At 24.7% G+C, this 14250-nt stretch overlaps 7 protein-coding genes across 7 annotated transcripts; 2 read left to right on the top strand and 5 right to left on the bottom strand.

The window, feature by feature from the left end:
• AAJ76_910003 (hypothetical protein) lies at nt 1-461 on the top strand (the record flags this gene model as incomplete). The annotated part of the gene is made up of 1 exon (XM_024476644.1): nt 1-461. A coding segment is annotated over one exon (461 nt), but the record flags the coding sequence as incomplete, so codon positions are not given.
• A 715-nt stretch (nt 462-1176) lies between these two features.
• AAJ76_910001761 (hypothetical protein) lies at nt 1177-1761 on the bottom strand (the record flags this gene model as incomplete). The annotated part of the gene is made up of 1 exon (XM_024476643.1): nt 1177-1761. The coding sequence occupies one exon, from the start codon at nt 1759-1761 to the stop codon at nt 1177-1179; it is 585 nt and encodes a 194-aa protein (XP_024330008.1).
• A 3239-nt stretch (nt 1762-5000) lies between these two features.
• AAJ76_910005001 (hypothetical protein) lies at nt 5001-6158 on the top strand (the record flags this gene model as incomplete). The annotated part of the gene is made up of 1 exon (XM_024476645.1): nt 5001-6158. The coding sequence occupies one exon, from the start codon at nt 5001-5003 to the stop codon at nt 6156-6158; it is 1158 nt and encodes a 385-aa protein (XP_024330009.1).
• A 1522-nt stretch (nt 6159-7680) lies between these two features.
• Nucleotides 7681-8052, bottom strand: AAJ76_910008052 (hypothetical protein; the record flags this gene model as incomplete). The annotated part of the gene is made up of 1 exon (XM_024476646.1): nt 7681-8052. One exon carries the CDS (start codon nt 8050-8052, stop codon nt 7681-7683), a length of 372 nt encoding a protein of 123 aa, XP_024330010.1.
• Nucleotides 8053-8084: 32 nt separating this feature from the next.
• On the bottom strand, nt 8085-8543 carry AAJ76_910008543 (hypothetical protein; the record flags this gene model as incomplete). Its single annotated transcript, XM_024476647.1, has 1 exon — nt 8085-8543. The coding sequence occupies one exon, from the start codon at nt 8541-8543 to the stop codon at nt 8085-8087; it is 459 nt and encodes a 152-aa protein (XP_024330011.1).
• A 1973-nt stretch (nt 8544-10516) lies between these two features.
• Nucleotides 10517-10930, bottom strand: AAJ76_9100010930 (hypothetical protein; the record flags this gene model as incomplete). The annotated part of the gene is made up of 1 exon (XM_024476641.1): nt 10517-10930. One exon carries the CDS (start codon nt 10928-10930, stop codon nt 10517-10519), a length of 414 nt encoding a protein of 137 aa, XP_024330012.1.
• Nucleotides 10931-11549: 619 nt separating this feature from the next.
• AAJ76_9100012857 (hypothetical protein) lies at nt 11550-12857 on the bottom strand (the record flags this gene model as incomplete). Its single annotated transcript, XM_024476642.1, has 1 exon — nt 11550-12857. The coding sequence occupies one exon, from the start codon at nt 12855-12857 to the stop codon at nt 11550-11552; it is 1308 nt and encodes a 435-aa protein (XP_024330013.1).
• Between the last annotated feature and the right edge of the window lie 1393 nt (nt 12858-14250).

Raw genomic sequence — 14250 nt, forward strand, 5'->3', positions numbered from 1 at the left:
ATAACAATGATATTTTATTTCGAAATTTTGTTGAAATGCTTTCAGGCATTGCTTTAGTACCTGTAAATGATATTGATTCTGCTTGGAATATAGTAAAAAATTATTATAATGTAAAAAATGAACAAGTAGATCATTTAATCAAGTATATTAAAGATAACTGGTTAAATAATAATAGACCTTTGTATAGAAGAGAAATATGGTCTTATTATGAAACGCTTAGAGGACGAACTAATAATTCTCTAGAAAACTTTCATAGTAAACTTAATAAATTGATTAATAAAAATACCGCCGATTTTTTAGATGTATTGCACTATTTAAAAGAATGTTTAATACTGTCTAATATTGAACTCAGAAGATTGATTGATGAAGGAAAAAATAAGCTTAAGAAAAGAGTATATATAGAACAAGATAATAAAATTTATAGGCTTTGGAATTCTTATAATAATAATTTAATAAATTAAGAAGAGTTATTATTTGATGCAAAAATTCAATTCAATACTTAATTATATTTTTGTTTTTAAGAATTTAAAATTTTTTTGGAAAATAGTGGTTTTAGGCCATAACCATCTGTGGTATTAATCACAACATGAACTTTTACATCTTTTTTATAAAAAATTTGTTGAAAAATTATATTATAAATAAAATTTTTTGAGGAACCCTTAATTTTTTTTATACCAAAATGAGGTATAACCACGTGCTAATGCAGGATAGGAACCCCGGCCATCTAAATTCATATCTAATAGGAATCAGTCTGAACAAGTATTTGATAAACTACATTTTTGTATGCTAATTGAACCTTTTTCTATCAAGGAGAAGGTGTAATAGAGACTTTTTGTGCACTGGCCAACACTGCCACACCATTCGTTACATAATTTATCATATATTTTTTTATAGTGACTTTTTAAAAAATAATTTTCCTTGAATTTTATTTTTCGATAAATAAAAAATTTTAAAAGAAGGGTTACACAAAAATGAAGAATAACAAAGGACAATTAAGTGACTACAAAAGTCGATATAAGAAAAAATAAACAATTTACGAATAACAAATAACTTTTTATTTGCTTTTTCTTTGGGGCAATATTTTCGCTTTGTCCACCTCATTCGCAGTGACCACAGTTTTTACAAGTAGACAGATTGAATTTTCTACATTTTTAAAATCTTAATAAAGATTTTTATTTATTGTCTTTTATACTCTTCGTATAAAAAGTACCCGCCTAAAACATCAATAATTGAATAATTTGCAATAAGATTTTTATGAAATAAAATCTTTTGAGACAAAAGTTTTTGAACAGTAACGTCAAATAAATTTTCATATCTATTAAATATTTCAGTAAACTTTGACACATTATTTTTAGTCAGATCGTATCTTACATAACCTAAATTTATAATATTTTTACCTTTATTATTTAACTTAACACCAAAATTATACATATCACTTGTGGTTCCCTGTTCACTTTCGGTAGTAGGATTTTTTTCGGCGCATTCTTTAAACAATTCATTAAATCTAAATCTTTGTTGTACTTTTTTTCCTTGTTTATTATAAAAAATAAAATCATCTGATTCATTGGTTCTCGCAGCCTGTTTAAAAATAAGCGACGCGTAATAAAATAATCTTAGAGTATTTTCATTCTGACAATCTTTGTTTTTTTCTTTTAACGCGGCATAAATATCACTCCACTTATAGTTTTCTACAATTTCAGAGTTCATTGTTAAAACTGTAGTGGTCGGAGATTGTGATTGTTTTTCCTTATAAATACACATAAGGATTAATGAAAATATAATTATACCCAGTAGTATGCATACATAATCAAAACGATTCATTGTCATTGAAGCGTTAAAGCGATGTTATTAATTAAAGGATAAACCTTTAATTTACTATAAAAGATTAAGGAGATTGTCTATTCTTATAATTTATGTTAATACTGAGCATTAAAGCTTACTATAGAATAACAAATTATCTAATTTACTAAAATTAGGATATAAGTATTATCTATTTACCAATAAAATTCTAAAAATTTTATGTTTTTATTTTTAACATTTCTTTAAAAACTTTGTTAATTTCTGTTATAATTTTTTATTTAAAAGTAGCAAAAGTGTTGTAAATTGTTTATTATACTGTAGTTTTTTGACTACATGCCAAAAACCTTTACAATATGATTTTTTTAAAAATTTTGTTTCTTTTTTAACCTTAACCTACGAACAAAAAAATATTATAATAACCGTATGGATAAAAAACGCCATAATAATCATGTTATTAAAAGTAGTTTATAAAATTACTTTAGACTTGATATTCTCCCCGGAGATATGGCTGTGATAATCTTATCAAATGTTTCTATTAAATTTTATATTCCTTTATTATTATTTTAAAAATTTATCTATAAAAGGAATTGTTTATTTTAATAAAAACAAAAAGGAAAAAAATGAGAAATTTTCATTCCAGTAACAAATATATGTGAGAAAGGATAACAACAAAAGCCTCTCAGCATAAAGATCTTAATTTAAATAAAAATAATTTTGCATTTTACAGTATTTTAAAAAAGTATCTCAAGTTCGGCTCCCTGCCCAAAGGTTACGAGAGTCACATCTACAAACAATATTAACTGTAGTTTTTTTAAGTTGTAATCAGAAAATTTGATTCTGAAGATTATGGGAATAATAGATTTTTTTTAGGGTTACCTATGTGCAGTGTAAATTCTTATTAATTAAGATATTTTTAGATTATGTAAGATACATGAGCATACTTCAAATTTCAATTTTCATTTTAAACGGGAAATCTGAGGCCATTTTGGTATTAGATCTAAAACATTAAAAAAATATTGCAGTAAACATTATCTATAATTATTGATAAATTATTTTAAATGTCTTAACATAAAAGTCATAAAAAATTAGAATAGTACATATATTATAAAATTTTGTGAAATGAAGACTTTATCAATTAAGCGTCAGTAATAGGCACAAAAAATCTTACCAATTATTTTGCAATAATATACAACCCGAAAGTATGGAAAAAGAGCTTGTTATACCTTACATTAGTAGAAATTTTTATACAACCTAAAGCATGGAAAAAGAGCTTGTTATACTTTACATCAGTAGAAATTTTACTAAGAAATATTAAATGAGACAATCTAAACATTAATAGTATTTTTTTACTAAGATTTAAGCAACGTTTTTTTATAAATTATGTTTTATATTTAAAGACACAACTTTACATAATCTAAAAATTATATTTATATGATAAATTCAAAGAAAGATAATTTACAATAATATCAAGAAAATTAGCATGATCAATTGGTTAAAAATTTAATATTAAATTATTTTAGTAAAATAACATGTGAGATATTATGTTTATTAAGCTTTTAAAAAATATAAAAACCTTTTTAGAAAGTAATTTATTTTGTGGAAATCTTAGACAAAAAATGTACGTTTACTTAAAAATAAATTAAAACACTTGCATTATAATTTTTATACTTTTTTAAAAAATATATACCTGTTTTATAAATCAAACAATTAAAATTTACTGAAGGCTGCTTGTTTAAATAATTTTGCTATTTTAGAATAAATTTTTTGAAGTTTCAATTAGCATTTTTTTTTTAAAAAAAATTCAATTTTTCACATTGTTTTTATACAAATTAAAAATTTCAAAACAATGCGCATTAATTGTGATATTATGTTGTTGTGCCCAAAAGAGTCGTTGCTAAAAAGCATGGGTTAATTTTTTCTAAAAATTATATAATACCGATTTAAGCTTATCAACCTTAGCCTCAAAGTAAACCGTTAAAGGTACTATCAACATATATAATTTCGAAACAATTAAATATTCAAATTTAATTTAAAAGTGAATAATCTTTCTGTTTTGATTGTTATTTTGTTAAAAATAGTTTTAGATAAAATATTTAAATTTATAATATAAAACATATTTTGTACCTTAAAATATTTTAAAAATAACAAAAGTGTAATTTAATATTAGAATTGGTTTTTTAAAGTTTAAAAATTCTATATTGCTTTTGTTGAATAAATAAATCTTAGATTTGTTGATTACAAATATGAAAAAAAATAAATATTTTATAAATTGCTAAAAATTTAAACATTCAAAAAATTATTTGCGAACATTTTTACATACTAAAAAACAAACAAAAACATTTCTAATTCTTGTTTTATAACTTAAAAGATTTGCAGAAGTTATAAACTATTGTGTTTTATCTTTTTTTTTTATTGTTTTTGTAGTCAAAATAATATAAAATTTTAAAGTTTAATATAAAACTTACAATTTTCATTTTAAGCATTTAAAATTTATTTATTTAATAATGCTCAAGTAAATTTAATTTTTTAAAATTATCAAAACTGACGTATCAGTCTAAGAAATATTGTTTAATATTAAAATTGTTTTTTAAATGATTTATTTTAGCCTCATTAGACTGCGTATTTTTAATCATATTTATCATACCCCTAAGCTTGGAATTATTTAAATAATAAAATTTTAATAAATGTCAAAGACTTTGCGACTGAATGCTTTGGTTGTATAGTTCAAAGTATATGGTTTACCGCCAAGACGGATAAAAAACTCAAAAGTTAAATTATAATTGTCGTACATTCATTTATTTATTATATTTTTAATCCTAAACTATCATGTCCGAAACACGCAAAATAATTAATATTAACGTCAATAATGTTTGCTTTTGTTATTTTTTATATATCATAGAATATTACAATATTGTATCATTGACAACTGTTAAAAAAGGACAATTTAATAGCTTATAAAGTTTATTTATATAACAAAAAGCTTCTACCTGCTTTTTAAAAAAGATTAATTTGTTCTTGACATTATTTACAAAACAAAAAAGAACTGGAAAATTATAATATTTATTTAAACCATAAGGATGGATAAAGTAAGCAAAATAATAAAAAAATATTGATTAATAGTCTAATTAACTTTTTGTTAAAAAATAATTGTGTGCTATGACGCAACATATTAAAAATTGTATAAATTTAAAAAAATAAAAATGCCCATGAACAATTTTAATGTATTATTTTGGATGTCTTGTATTTATCCATCACAAATAATCCCAGTAGTTCCAGAAATACATAAAATGTATGAAATTGACTTGAAAAGTATCTCTCCTGCAAAATACGACTTTTTTATAAAAAATTATTTCCTATCAAACGAAAATATTCCGATTATAACTGAAGTCAGATCACCACGATCTAATATTCAAGGATTTGTTTGTATTCATTTCAATCGGGTAACTGATACCTACATTAAAAGCTTGTATTGTTTTTCAAAAGATTTTACAAACATTGATCAGATATTTGACCAACTTTATTTTACTAAAGCTATAGGACAACATAATATTCTTAGCATACAAATTCCTTCAATGTTGTTTAATAATGCTCTAGAGTCTCAGTATAGTATTATAGTCAAAAAAATTTTTAAAAATATTAGAGAAATAGATTTGATAATGCAAAATGATTATGTAGAATTTTTATTGTTTAATAAGCTTGATATGATTTTGTCATCTCGTCAACTTCTTGAAGAATTAACAAACAGATCTGGATCAGGAATTAGGCATTCTTTAGAAAACGAAGATTACATTTTAGCATTTTTTGATAGAGATTATGATAAGATTATTAGTTTTATAAATGAATTTATTCTGTTATTACAAGGAGATGGTGAAGTGTTAAAACGTGAGCTACCTATGTTTCTTATAAACTTTATTAAAAATAATCTAAATACTTTTTGGAAAGATGAACTTATGCTCTCTAATAAGGATTTTGATACTTTTAAAGATATTCATCTATTAAACTGCTTTTTTTTAGATCTAGCTAACTTATTTGATTTAACTGAGGATCAAAACCACAAATTTGAACTTTTTGATCATGATCAATGTATCGGATCGCTTTTTGGTCATTCATTGGTGACTGTTTTAATGCACTTTCAAGAAGATATTGATGAAAAAAATTTAAAATGTTTTGTTTATGACAAGAAGAAAAACGTGTTGAAATATAAAATAATAGTTGATTCAACAAAAAGAATTATTTTTTTTATGCTTGACTTACGTTATTTGAAAGAATCTAATATTAGACAAATAGATTGTATAGTTCAGACTCCCCAAAATCGTTATCAATCATGTGATATTAATTTAATTGAATACTTAGAATAAAATTTTAAGTAGAATGCTTTTTTAAACTTTTTTATCAAAGAATGATATTTTGTGTCACTACACTTTTTATAGAAAGTTTGAATAGGAAAATATGAATTTGTACTTAAAAGCATTTAAAGATATGTAATTCTTACAAATAATAATTGTCGCGAGCCCAACTAATTAGTTTTTTTTCATATACCATTATAAAGTTGTTTATTGCAATAAAATTAAAAAATATAGATATTAAATCTATAAAAATACATGTTTTTATCGTAGGAAAGTTTCAATAATTACAATATTAAAATTATTGATTTATTTTCAAATAATGTGTCATCTAAACTTATTGTTCATCTAGGTAGGTTTTTAAGAAATAGGATAATAGATATAATTTATATGTTTTTTATAGTTCCATACTGAACTATTATTTGAACATCTTTTGATTGGGAGGAAACACCCAATATAATTGAGATAGATGATAGAAAGTTTGAAAAACAAAATATAAAAAGACCATTACGTTGGAGATATATGGGTCTTTGATGGTGTAGAAAGAGGTATTAAAAAGACTTTACTTAACCTTTTGAAAAAAGAAACAAGGGAACATTAGAAAAAATTCTGAAGGCCGAGGTAAATCTTTATAATAAAATTTATTCTGGTTGCTGGAAAGCATATAACGATCTAAAGAATATTTTTTTTTTGCTCATAAAACAGTTAACCATGGCAAACTATTTGTGAACAGAAAAGAAAACGTCATACTTATATTATTGAAGCTAAGTGGAATGCTATAAAAAAACATTTCTTATAAAAAAACAAAACAAAATAACTCGTAAATGTTTATTTACATTGCGCGTCAAAATTTAAAGACCAATAAAATTCTATTTTTGTCAATACAATAAACGTAAAATAACAAAGATGAGATTTTAAATCAAGCTTAAATAAAAAGTTACATAATAATATTATTTAGATTTTTTAATCAACCTGGTCATGCGTCACTTAAAAAATTTTAACGTTGGAGGAATTTCCCCCTAAATTAACAAAATTGTTTATTATAGACTTTATATATGTTAAAGTTATAAATAATGGAAATTCCTCAGCATCTACTTTTGAAAACATTTTGCATTGCTTTTTTAATTTTAGATTCTTTTTTGATAATTTTACCAAAAATAGAATTTTCTAAAGCTTTTCTTCTTTTATTGCCGATAATTAAATCATTTTTTCGAACCTCATTAATAAATTGTACTATTGAAGGATGACTTACCCGGAACAAGCTATTAATGGTTCTATTCCATCCATCACACATATTTGTTGTTAAAGGCAGATCTTTGATTTCCGTGGAAAAGCAAGACCAGTTCATGTCATTTCTTACAATATAGTTCTTTTCAAAAAACTCTAAAAATTTATTTATATCATCCCTTAGATATTTTTTTACAATTTTATCTTTTAATTTGTAAAAATTTACGCCAATTTCTAATTTGGGCAAAAAAGATAAAGCCAGAAGCTTCTTAATTTGAAATCCAAAACTAGTATCTTGCCTATATAAAGTCTATAAATGATTTTTAGCTAAATTTCTCCACAATATTTGACCAAAATGAAATAGACAATGTGAGATATTTATGCCTGGAAAATTATTTTTAAATGCTAATCTGATTGAAATTTCAAAATCACATATTAAATTCTTAATTTTAAACTGGTTTAAAAGCAAACTTTTTACTTCGCAAATCATTCTGTTGCAATCCGAAAGGCCTTTTCCGGGTAATAATACATATAGTAAAGGCATAAATTCTTGATGGTAAGAAAAATGAATGATAAAAACTTGAGAAAAACCACTGGGCGCTGATTTAAAAGTACCACAACAAACCCAGGTGGCTGCATTTTGAATCATCGAAAGACAATCATTATTAAAAAGTATAATCATTCTATTTTGCTTAGCATATCCAATATCGTACTTTAAAAAAATTTTCTGTCAAGGGTTTGTTTAAATAACTCTGGTATATCATCATACTCACAATCATTTAAGAATTCATTATTTATCCTCCCCTTAATGTATCTAAGTGTCCTGCCTAAATTTTTAGAATAACCTAATTTATTACGTTCAACAATATCTAAGCCTGCTGCTGTCTGGACGTAAATTTCCCTATTCGTGATTTGTAAGGTTTTTCTAAAATGTTTCATTTTAGATTTTGCCAACATCACAGTAACATCTTCATCGCCTATTGCATCGTAATTATGTACACTATCTTCATATATGTTTGTAGGACTCGACATTATAAGTCGTACCTTGTAATACTTGGTACTACATCGAAAAACCTCATCTTTATCACTTTGCTTAGCCAAATAAAATTTATAATTTTTGAAAATACAACAGTTATTTCCTTTATTAGAATCTAAAAAAATAACTTCAGACATCAACAATGGGGGTAAAAAATATAGTTAATTTAGGGGGAAATTTTTGCCAGCAGCTTAAAATTATAAAAGCTTTTATTTAATGAATTTTAGCTATTGTAATCATGTTGTTTGACCGATTTGAAGCAAAAGAAGTTGTTGAAAGAAATTTTTTTTTGATGATTTCTGTTTCTCTTAGCTAATGATACCCCCTTGGGGGAAATTTTTCTTAAATAGCTTTTTAATTTCCTTTTGAGAGCTTTTAATAAAATTAATATTTTTATCAGTTGATTTCGGTACTATTTAGGTGACCTGAAATCCCTACTGTTTGTTTGCTTTTATTTAATATATTATTTTAGAGGTTTGACAGGTTGACTGAACACCTGGATCGAGGAATTCTAATTGTCAGTGATGGTTTATCTACTGACAGCTATGAAAAGTGGTTTTAAACTTATTTAATGCATCTCAGGGACATGATGGTTTTTAGGATTTTTTAAAAAATTAATTTATCTTTAATAAGTGGATGAAATTCTTTAGTTTGCATGAAAAAGAACAAATTGATGTATTGCGATATAAAGTATCACAACAAACCACAAATTAATAAATACAGGACATTCGCCATTAAGGGAAGTCTTTATGTTAATTTTATAGGAAACCGAATTAAGGCACATTTTAGATCTTTTATAATTTATAATTTTTCTTTTATTTTATCAAAAATATCTTTATTTATCATAATGAGGGGTAAAATTTATATCAATATATAACACCACCTCCTCAAGACGGTTAGTCTCATTCATTTTAAACCTTTACAAGTATATCTTTAATGCCATTATGCCTTTTCTTTATAAGTCTACCATTACTAAGCTTTACAACGTATAAGTCTTTTTCACACCTTGCCGTAATTTTTTCCGCATCTAGAAATCTTCTTTTTTCATACTTATCACACCCGGAAATTCTCTTGTTTAGCTACTCTGATTAAGGCTTGGCGCACTTTTCATCTATTAATTTTTTACCCTCAATAAAAAAAGTTTACTAAAAAAGTTTTGTTTTATATAGTCAGTCTTATTTCCAATGAAAGCTAAATGCAATTTTCTTCAAAAATTCTACACCGTAATACTCAGAATATCTATTAAGAATTTCTTTCCTTTTATCTTCAAAATTAACAGTAGAATCACAATACAGAGATTGTAATGGCTTATTTTCTGCTCTTTCTTGTTCAATTATTAATTCTTTTAATATTAAAAAAAATGATGCTTGTTTTACCTTTACAAGACTGTTTAAATGCCTATGCATTCTTTCTATGCTATTTGTCGTCTTGGTATTCCGTTTAAAGTTCTATCAAATACATTCAAAAAGCTTATAGATTTGTTACTATCATTTTCTACAAAATATTCAGCTTTAAACCATTCAAATAATTTTAATGCATCATAAGACTTTTCTGTTTTAAGAGAAACGTTCAACCTGGCGGCCAAAAGTAATACATCATCGATCGGAACAAAGCTGAGTGCCAAAATCGTCTTGACATGCAATTTAACCTCGTTATTTCTCCTAAATTCTTGCACAAACTTTATATTTTGCACCCTTCTTTATACAATTTGTCCTAAGTGAAAGTTGCAGCCATAAAGTTTAGAACTTGTAAAAAAACTTTTTAAGAGCATTCATACTAGCTCTTTCAAAGTCCAAAATAATATTCTTCTCTTTTATTACTTCTTCTTTTATTTTTTTACTTAACCATTCAAAAAGCTTATTACAAAAATATTTATTGTTTGTTTTCATAAAACAATACAAAAGAGGCAAATTTTTATTTCTAGCATTGCATTGTAAGGTAAAAATTTGTTCAAAGTTCTTAGGAGCAGATCTGAAAGTGCCATCACAAATCATTATTTTGCAATTGATGAGATGTGAAATATTTTCATCAGTTGAAAATACAACAATTCTGTTCTCATCATGTATTTCAGAATCGTAGAACAAAAACTTCTTCCCTCTGGTTGTTTTTGTCAATTCGTATGGAATATCATATTCCTTACAATTGTAAAATTATTGGTCTCTCTAGCCCTTGTGACCAAACTGTTCATCATCTTATAATCTATAATGTTTGAGTAGTTAAATTCAGATATTACATTAGAGATTGCAACTCTTGATGTTTCAAAGGCGTCTAGGATGCCCTGTTTTAACTTACTAGCAAAGAGTACTTTGCTAAATTTAATATCATTACTGCAATGATTATGCTCTGAAAATTCCAGTAAAAGACAATCTATTGTAGTTTTTAATAATGAAGGACACCCTCTCTTATTGCACCTCCAGACCAATTTACCAACAGAATGTTCCTTGAAATTGTAAAAAAAGCCTTCATATGCAATTTTTTCTTTTCCTCTAATGCTTTTGATGATATTATTTGATAAATTTTTCATAATAAGGGCAAAAAATTAAAATTATAGAAAAAGCACCGAGTTTTTTAAAAAATTATTTAATGATTTTTAAATATAGGGGTAAAAAATTAATCCATTTTTCATCTGCGGTGAAAAATGAGCCTAACGAAAGAATTTATGAACAGGAAAGAAAACGTACATACTAACACCATTGAGGCAGGTGGAATGCTATAAAAAGAAACATTTCATTTAGAAACAGAACAAAAAAGCTTGTTACCATTTATTTACTTAGATTTATGCTATGTCAAAATAGTGAGATAAGTGAATTGTTGTACTGCCCTCTATCCTATAAATATTAAAAAAAATATTTTTGAATCTTTTACTCTCTAGTACTTGTGTCTTTATATAACTAAATTTAATTTATTTGTAAACAACTGATTAATTAAAAAAATATTGAAAAAGAACTAGAAAAAAATCACGATAAAAAAAATCATTTTAAAATATTTTTTTTCTAGTTCTTCTTCTATGTGCAACATTTTAAAAATAAGAGATAAAAAATTTAAAAACGGGGGTAGTCGAAAAAGTTACAAATTTGAGGAGCTTTAACCAAAGTTAAATTAATTAATACGCTATAAAATATATCAGTTAATTTCTCTATGTTCTATTCCTTATAAATAACATCCATAATGTTTTTAAGAGGGGAAATTAACCAATTGATATCTGTAGATAAACGTGTCACAGAATTAAAAAGCATTTTTAAATTATAATTTATCTTAACTAAAAAATCCCGAGAGTATTCTAATCTTTCAATACACATTTTTATAATCACAACAATACATTCTAGTTTTACTTTTTGTGAAATATTTGTATATCTTTGCGAAATATCTTTACACTCATTATAAGTATATTGAAGACTTTTATTTTGCAGTTTAGCAGTTAATTCAAAGGACAAATAATATTTTAAAACCTCTTTTATAAACATATTGCATTCTACTATTAATTCTTTTACAGACTTACATGAAGATTTTTTAAAAAAAGAATTTTCTTCTATCTTTTTCATTTGCCGGTTTATTGTTTTGTTAAAATTGTTTTTTCTCCCATAATAACTCCTTCTAATCTTTGATAACTCAGACATAGATTTTTTGTCTTTTTTTTCAATATGGAATACTTTTTTTGAAGTCAAAATTTGCTCATTCTTGGCTTCGTCAAATGCAGATTTTAGTCGATTCAGAACCTCTTTACAAAAATCCATAAATAAATCTAAATGTGCAAATTGTTGATTACTATATTGTACAGTTTTATTTTGAAATATAAGATTGTTACTTAATTTTTTTTTAGACATTAGATATCTATTGAACTTTTCAACATAAACATCATAAAGCTTATAAAATGGGCCTTTTTTATCTTTAAGTCTTACAATCTTATTACAATTTATAATGTCATTTTGTTCATTTATCGTCTTATCAGAGTTTAAGCCTTCATCATATTGTTTTTGAAATATAAAAGTGTTAGATGTGCTACTACAGTATATATTTGGACTACTTTGAAAAGTTCCTTCTAAATGTCTTGCATTTTCGGAAGTTATACATTTATTAGTATCTTCTAATTTAAATTTTTTCATAACAGGGGTTTCAAGAGTTTCATTACCTGTTACGTTGTTATTATTTTGAAAACATTGAAAATTTATCGTATCAAAAATGGGATTATCAATAAAATAGCTTAGTCTATTTTTGAGCTGTAATTCCTCTTCTAAATCTAACGCATTTTCAATTATCTTTCCTAGCTCGAGGTCTTCCTGTTCCAAAAATTGATCTGTGCTATTGTGTTCATATGAAATTTGATTACATTGATTTTTATTTTTTTCACCAAAATAATCATTCATATTACTTGCAACAGATTCCGTAACATTGATCGATCCATTATATGTCGAGGTATATATTCCTCTAAAAAAGTAAAAAAATTTAAACATTTTAAGGGATAAATTTTTTAATTTATTAAATTATTTATTAGAAGGTTAGTATTTTCTTTAATATCTGGCTTATTGCTTCATTGACACTACAGAACAAATTTGGTGATAAATTTATCTCTCCCCATTCTCTAATACATTTATGTCACCCCTTCTTCGATACTCCAACGAGAATTTTAAAATTTATATCATCAATCATTAATTATTATCATCCTATATATATAAAAAGTTTGAATCTGAACATTTTTTTATTTTTTAACCCTTCTTTTTCTAAAATTTGGAAAACGATTTTTTAAATAAATAACAATCTTTCATAGTTGATTATATTATATAAAGCTTAATTTTTCTAATATATTTTTCCTTAGGTTTTCTTCGATTATTCAAATTGTAAAATACGCGCTATTGTCATTTTATAATTAAAAGTGTGCAATGTTTAATTTTAAAACAATACATACATGCATAAAGACATATACACATTATTTAAACAAAGAAAGCATGTATCGTATTTAAGTCCCGTTTCAAATGGGATAGCGTTAGCTAGTTGATATATAAAAATAAGTTATAGTAGATGAAAAAATAGATATAAGTCTAATTTCATTTAATTAAAAATATTTAGCACGCATGGACAAAAAATGCCTGCATTATACTATAAATGACATAAATATAGATGATAGTGTTTTAATCAAAAAGATTTTAACACTAAGAGTAAAACAAAAAAGTTAAAATAAGATTCATTTTATTCTACGATTAAAAAAGAAATTAAATTTTAGGCAATAATAGCATTAAAATTGAAAGTAATGATTATGTAAAAATTGTTCTTTTTAATTAATTTTCTCGCACGTTTACGCTCCTACTCCTTATAGTATTAAAAAGTAAACTTATCTAGATTTGATATGCACATCACTCCTTGTGTTTTGAATAGTAAAAGCACGTGTATAATTTTATTTTTTAATTTAAAATCACTGGCAAAAAATTTCGCTTTGGCGGAATTTTCGCCAGCATATAAAAATTTTTTTTTAAAAAAGCTGCCCTAAAAAGTGAAAGTTAATCTTTCATTTGATGTAAATCATATCATTAAAAGTATATACCTCCGTAATTTCTTTAAACTTATGTAAAACATCCTCTTTAAATTTTTTCTAGGCTTTGTTTAAATTTTAAAATTTCTTTTAAGATTTTAATCTTAGTATTTTTGTTTGACGATACTTACCCATTTCATTTAAATAGTCGCGATTGCACAAAATTATTAATAATTCTATTAAACTTGGGTGAAGACCTTTAGCTTTTTTTTAACGAATAATTAAAACCCTTTTTACCATTATTAGTAAAAGGAATATCAAAGATAATTCTCTAATATAAATCATTATTCCTAAATATATACACAAATACCAATTATTAT

The sequence above is a fragment of the Vairimorpha ceranae genome (genome assembly GCF_000988165.1).
Source record: "Vairimorpha ceranae strain PA08 1199 chromosome Unknown NODE_91, whole genome shotgun sequence".
Lineage (NCBI taxonomy): Eukaryota > Fungi > Microsporidia > Nosematidae > Vairimorpha > Vairimorpha ceranae.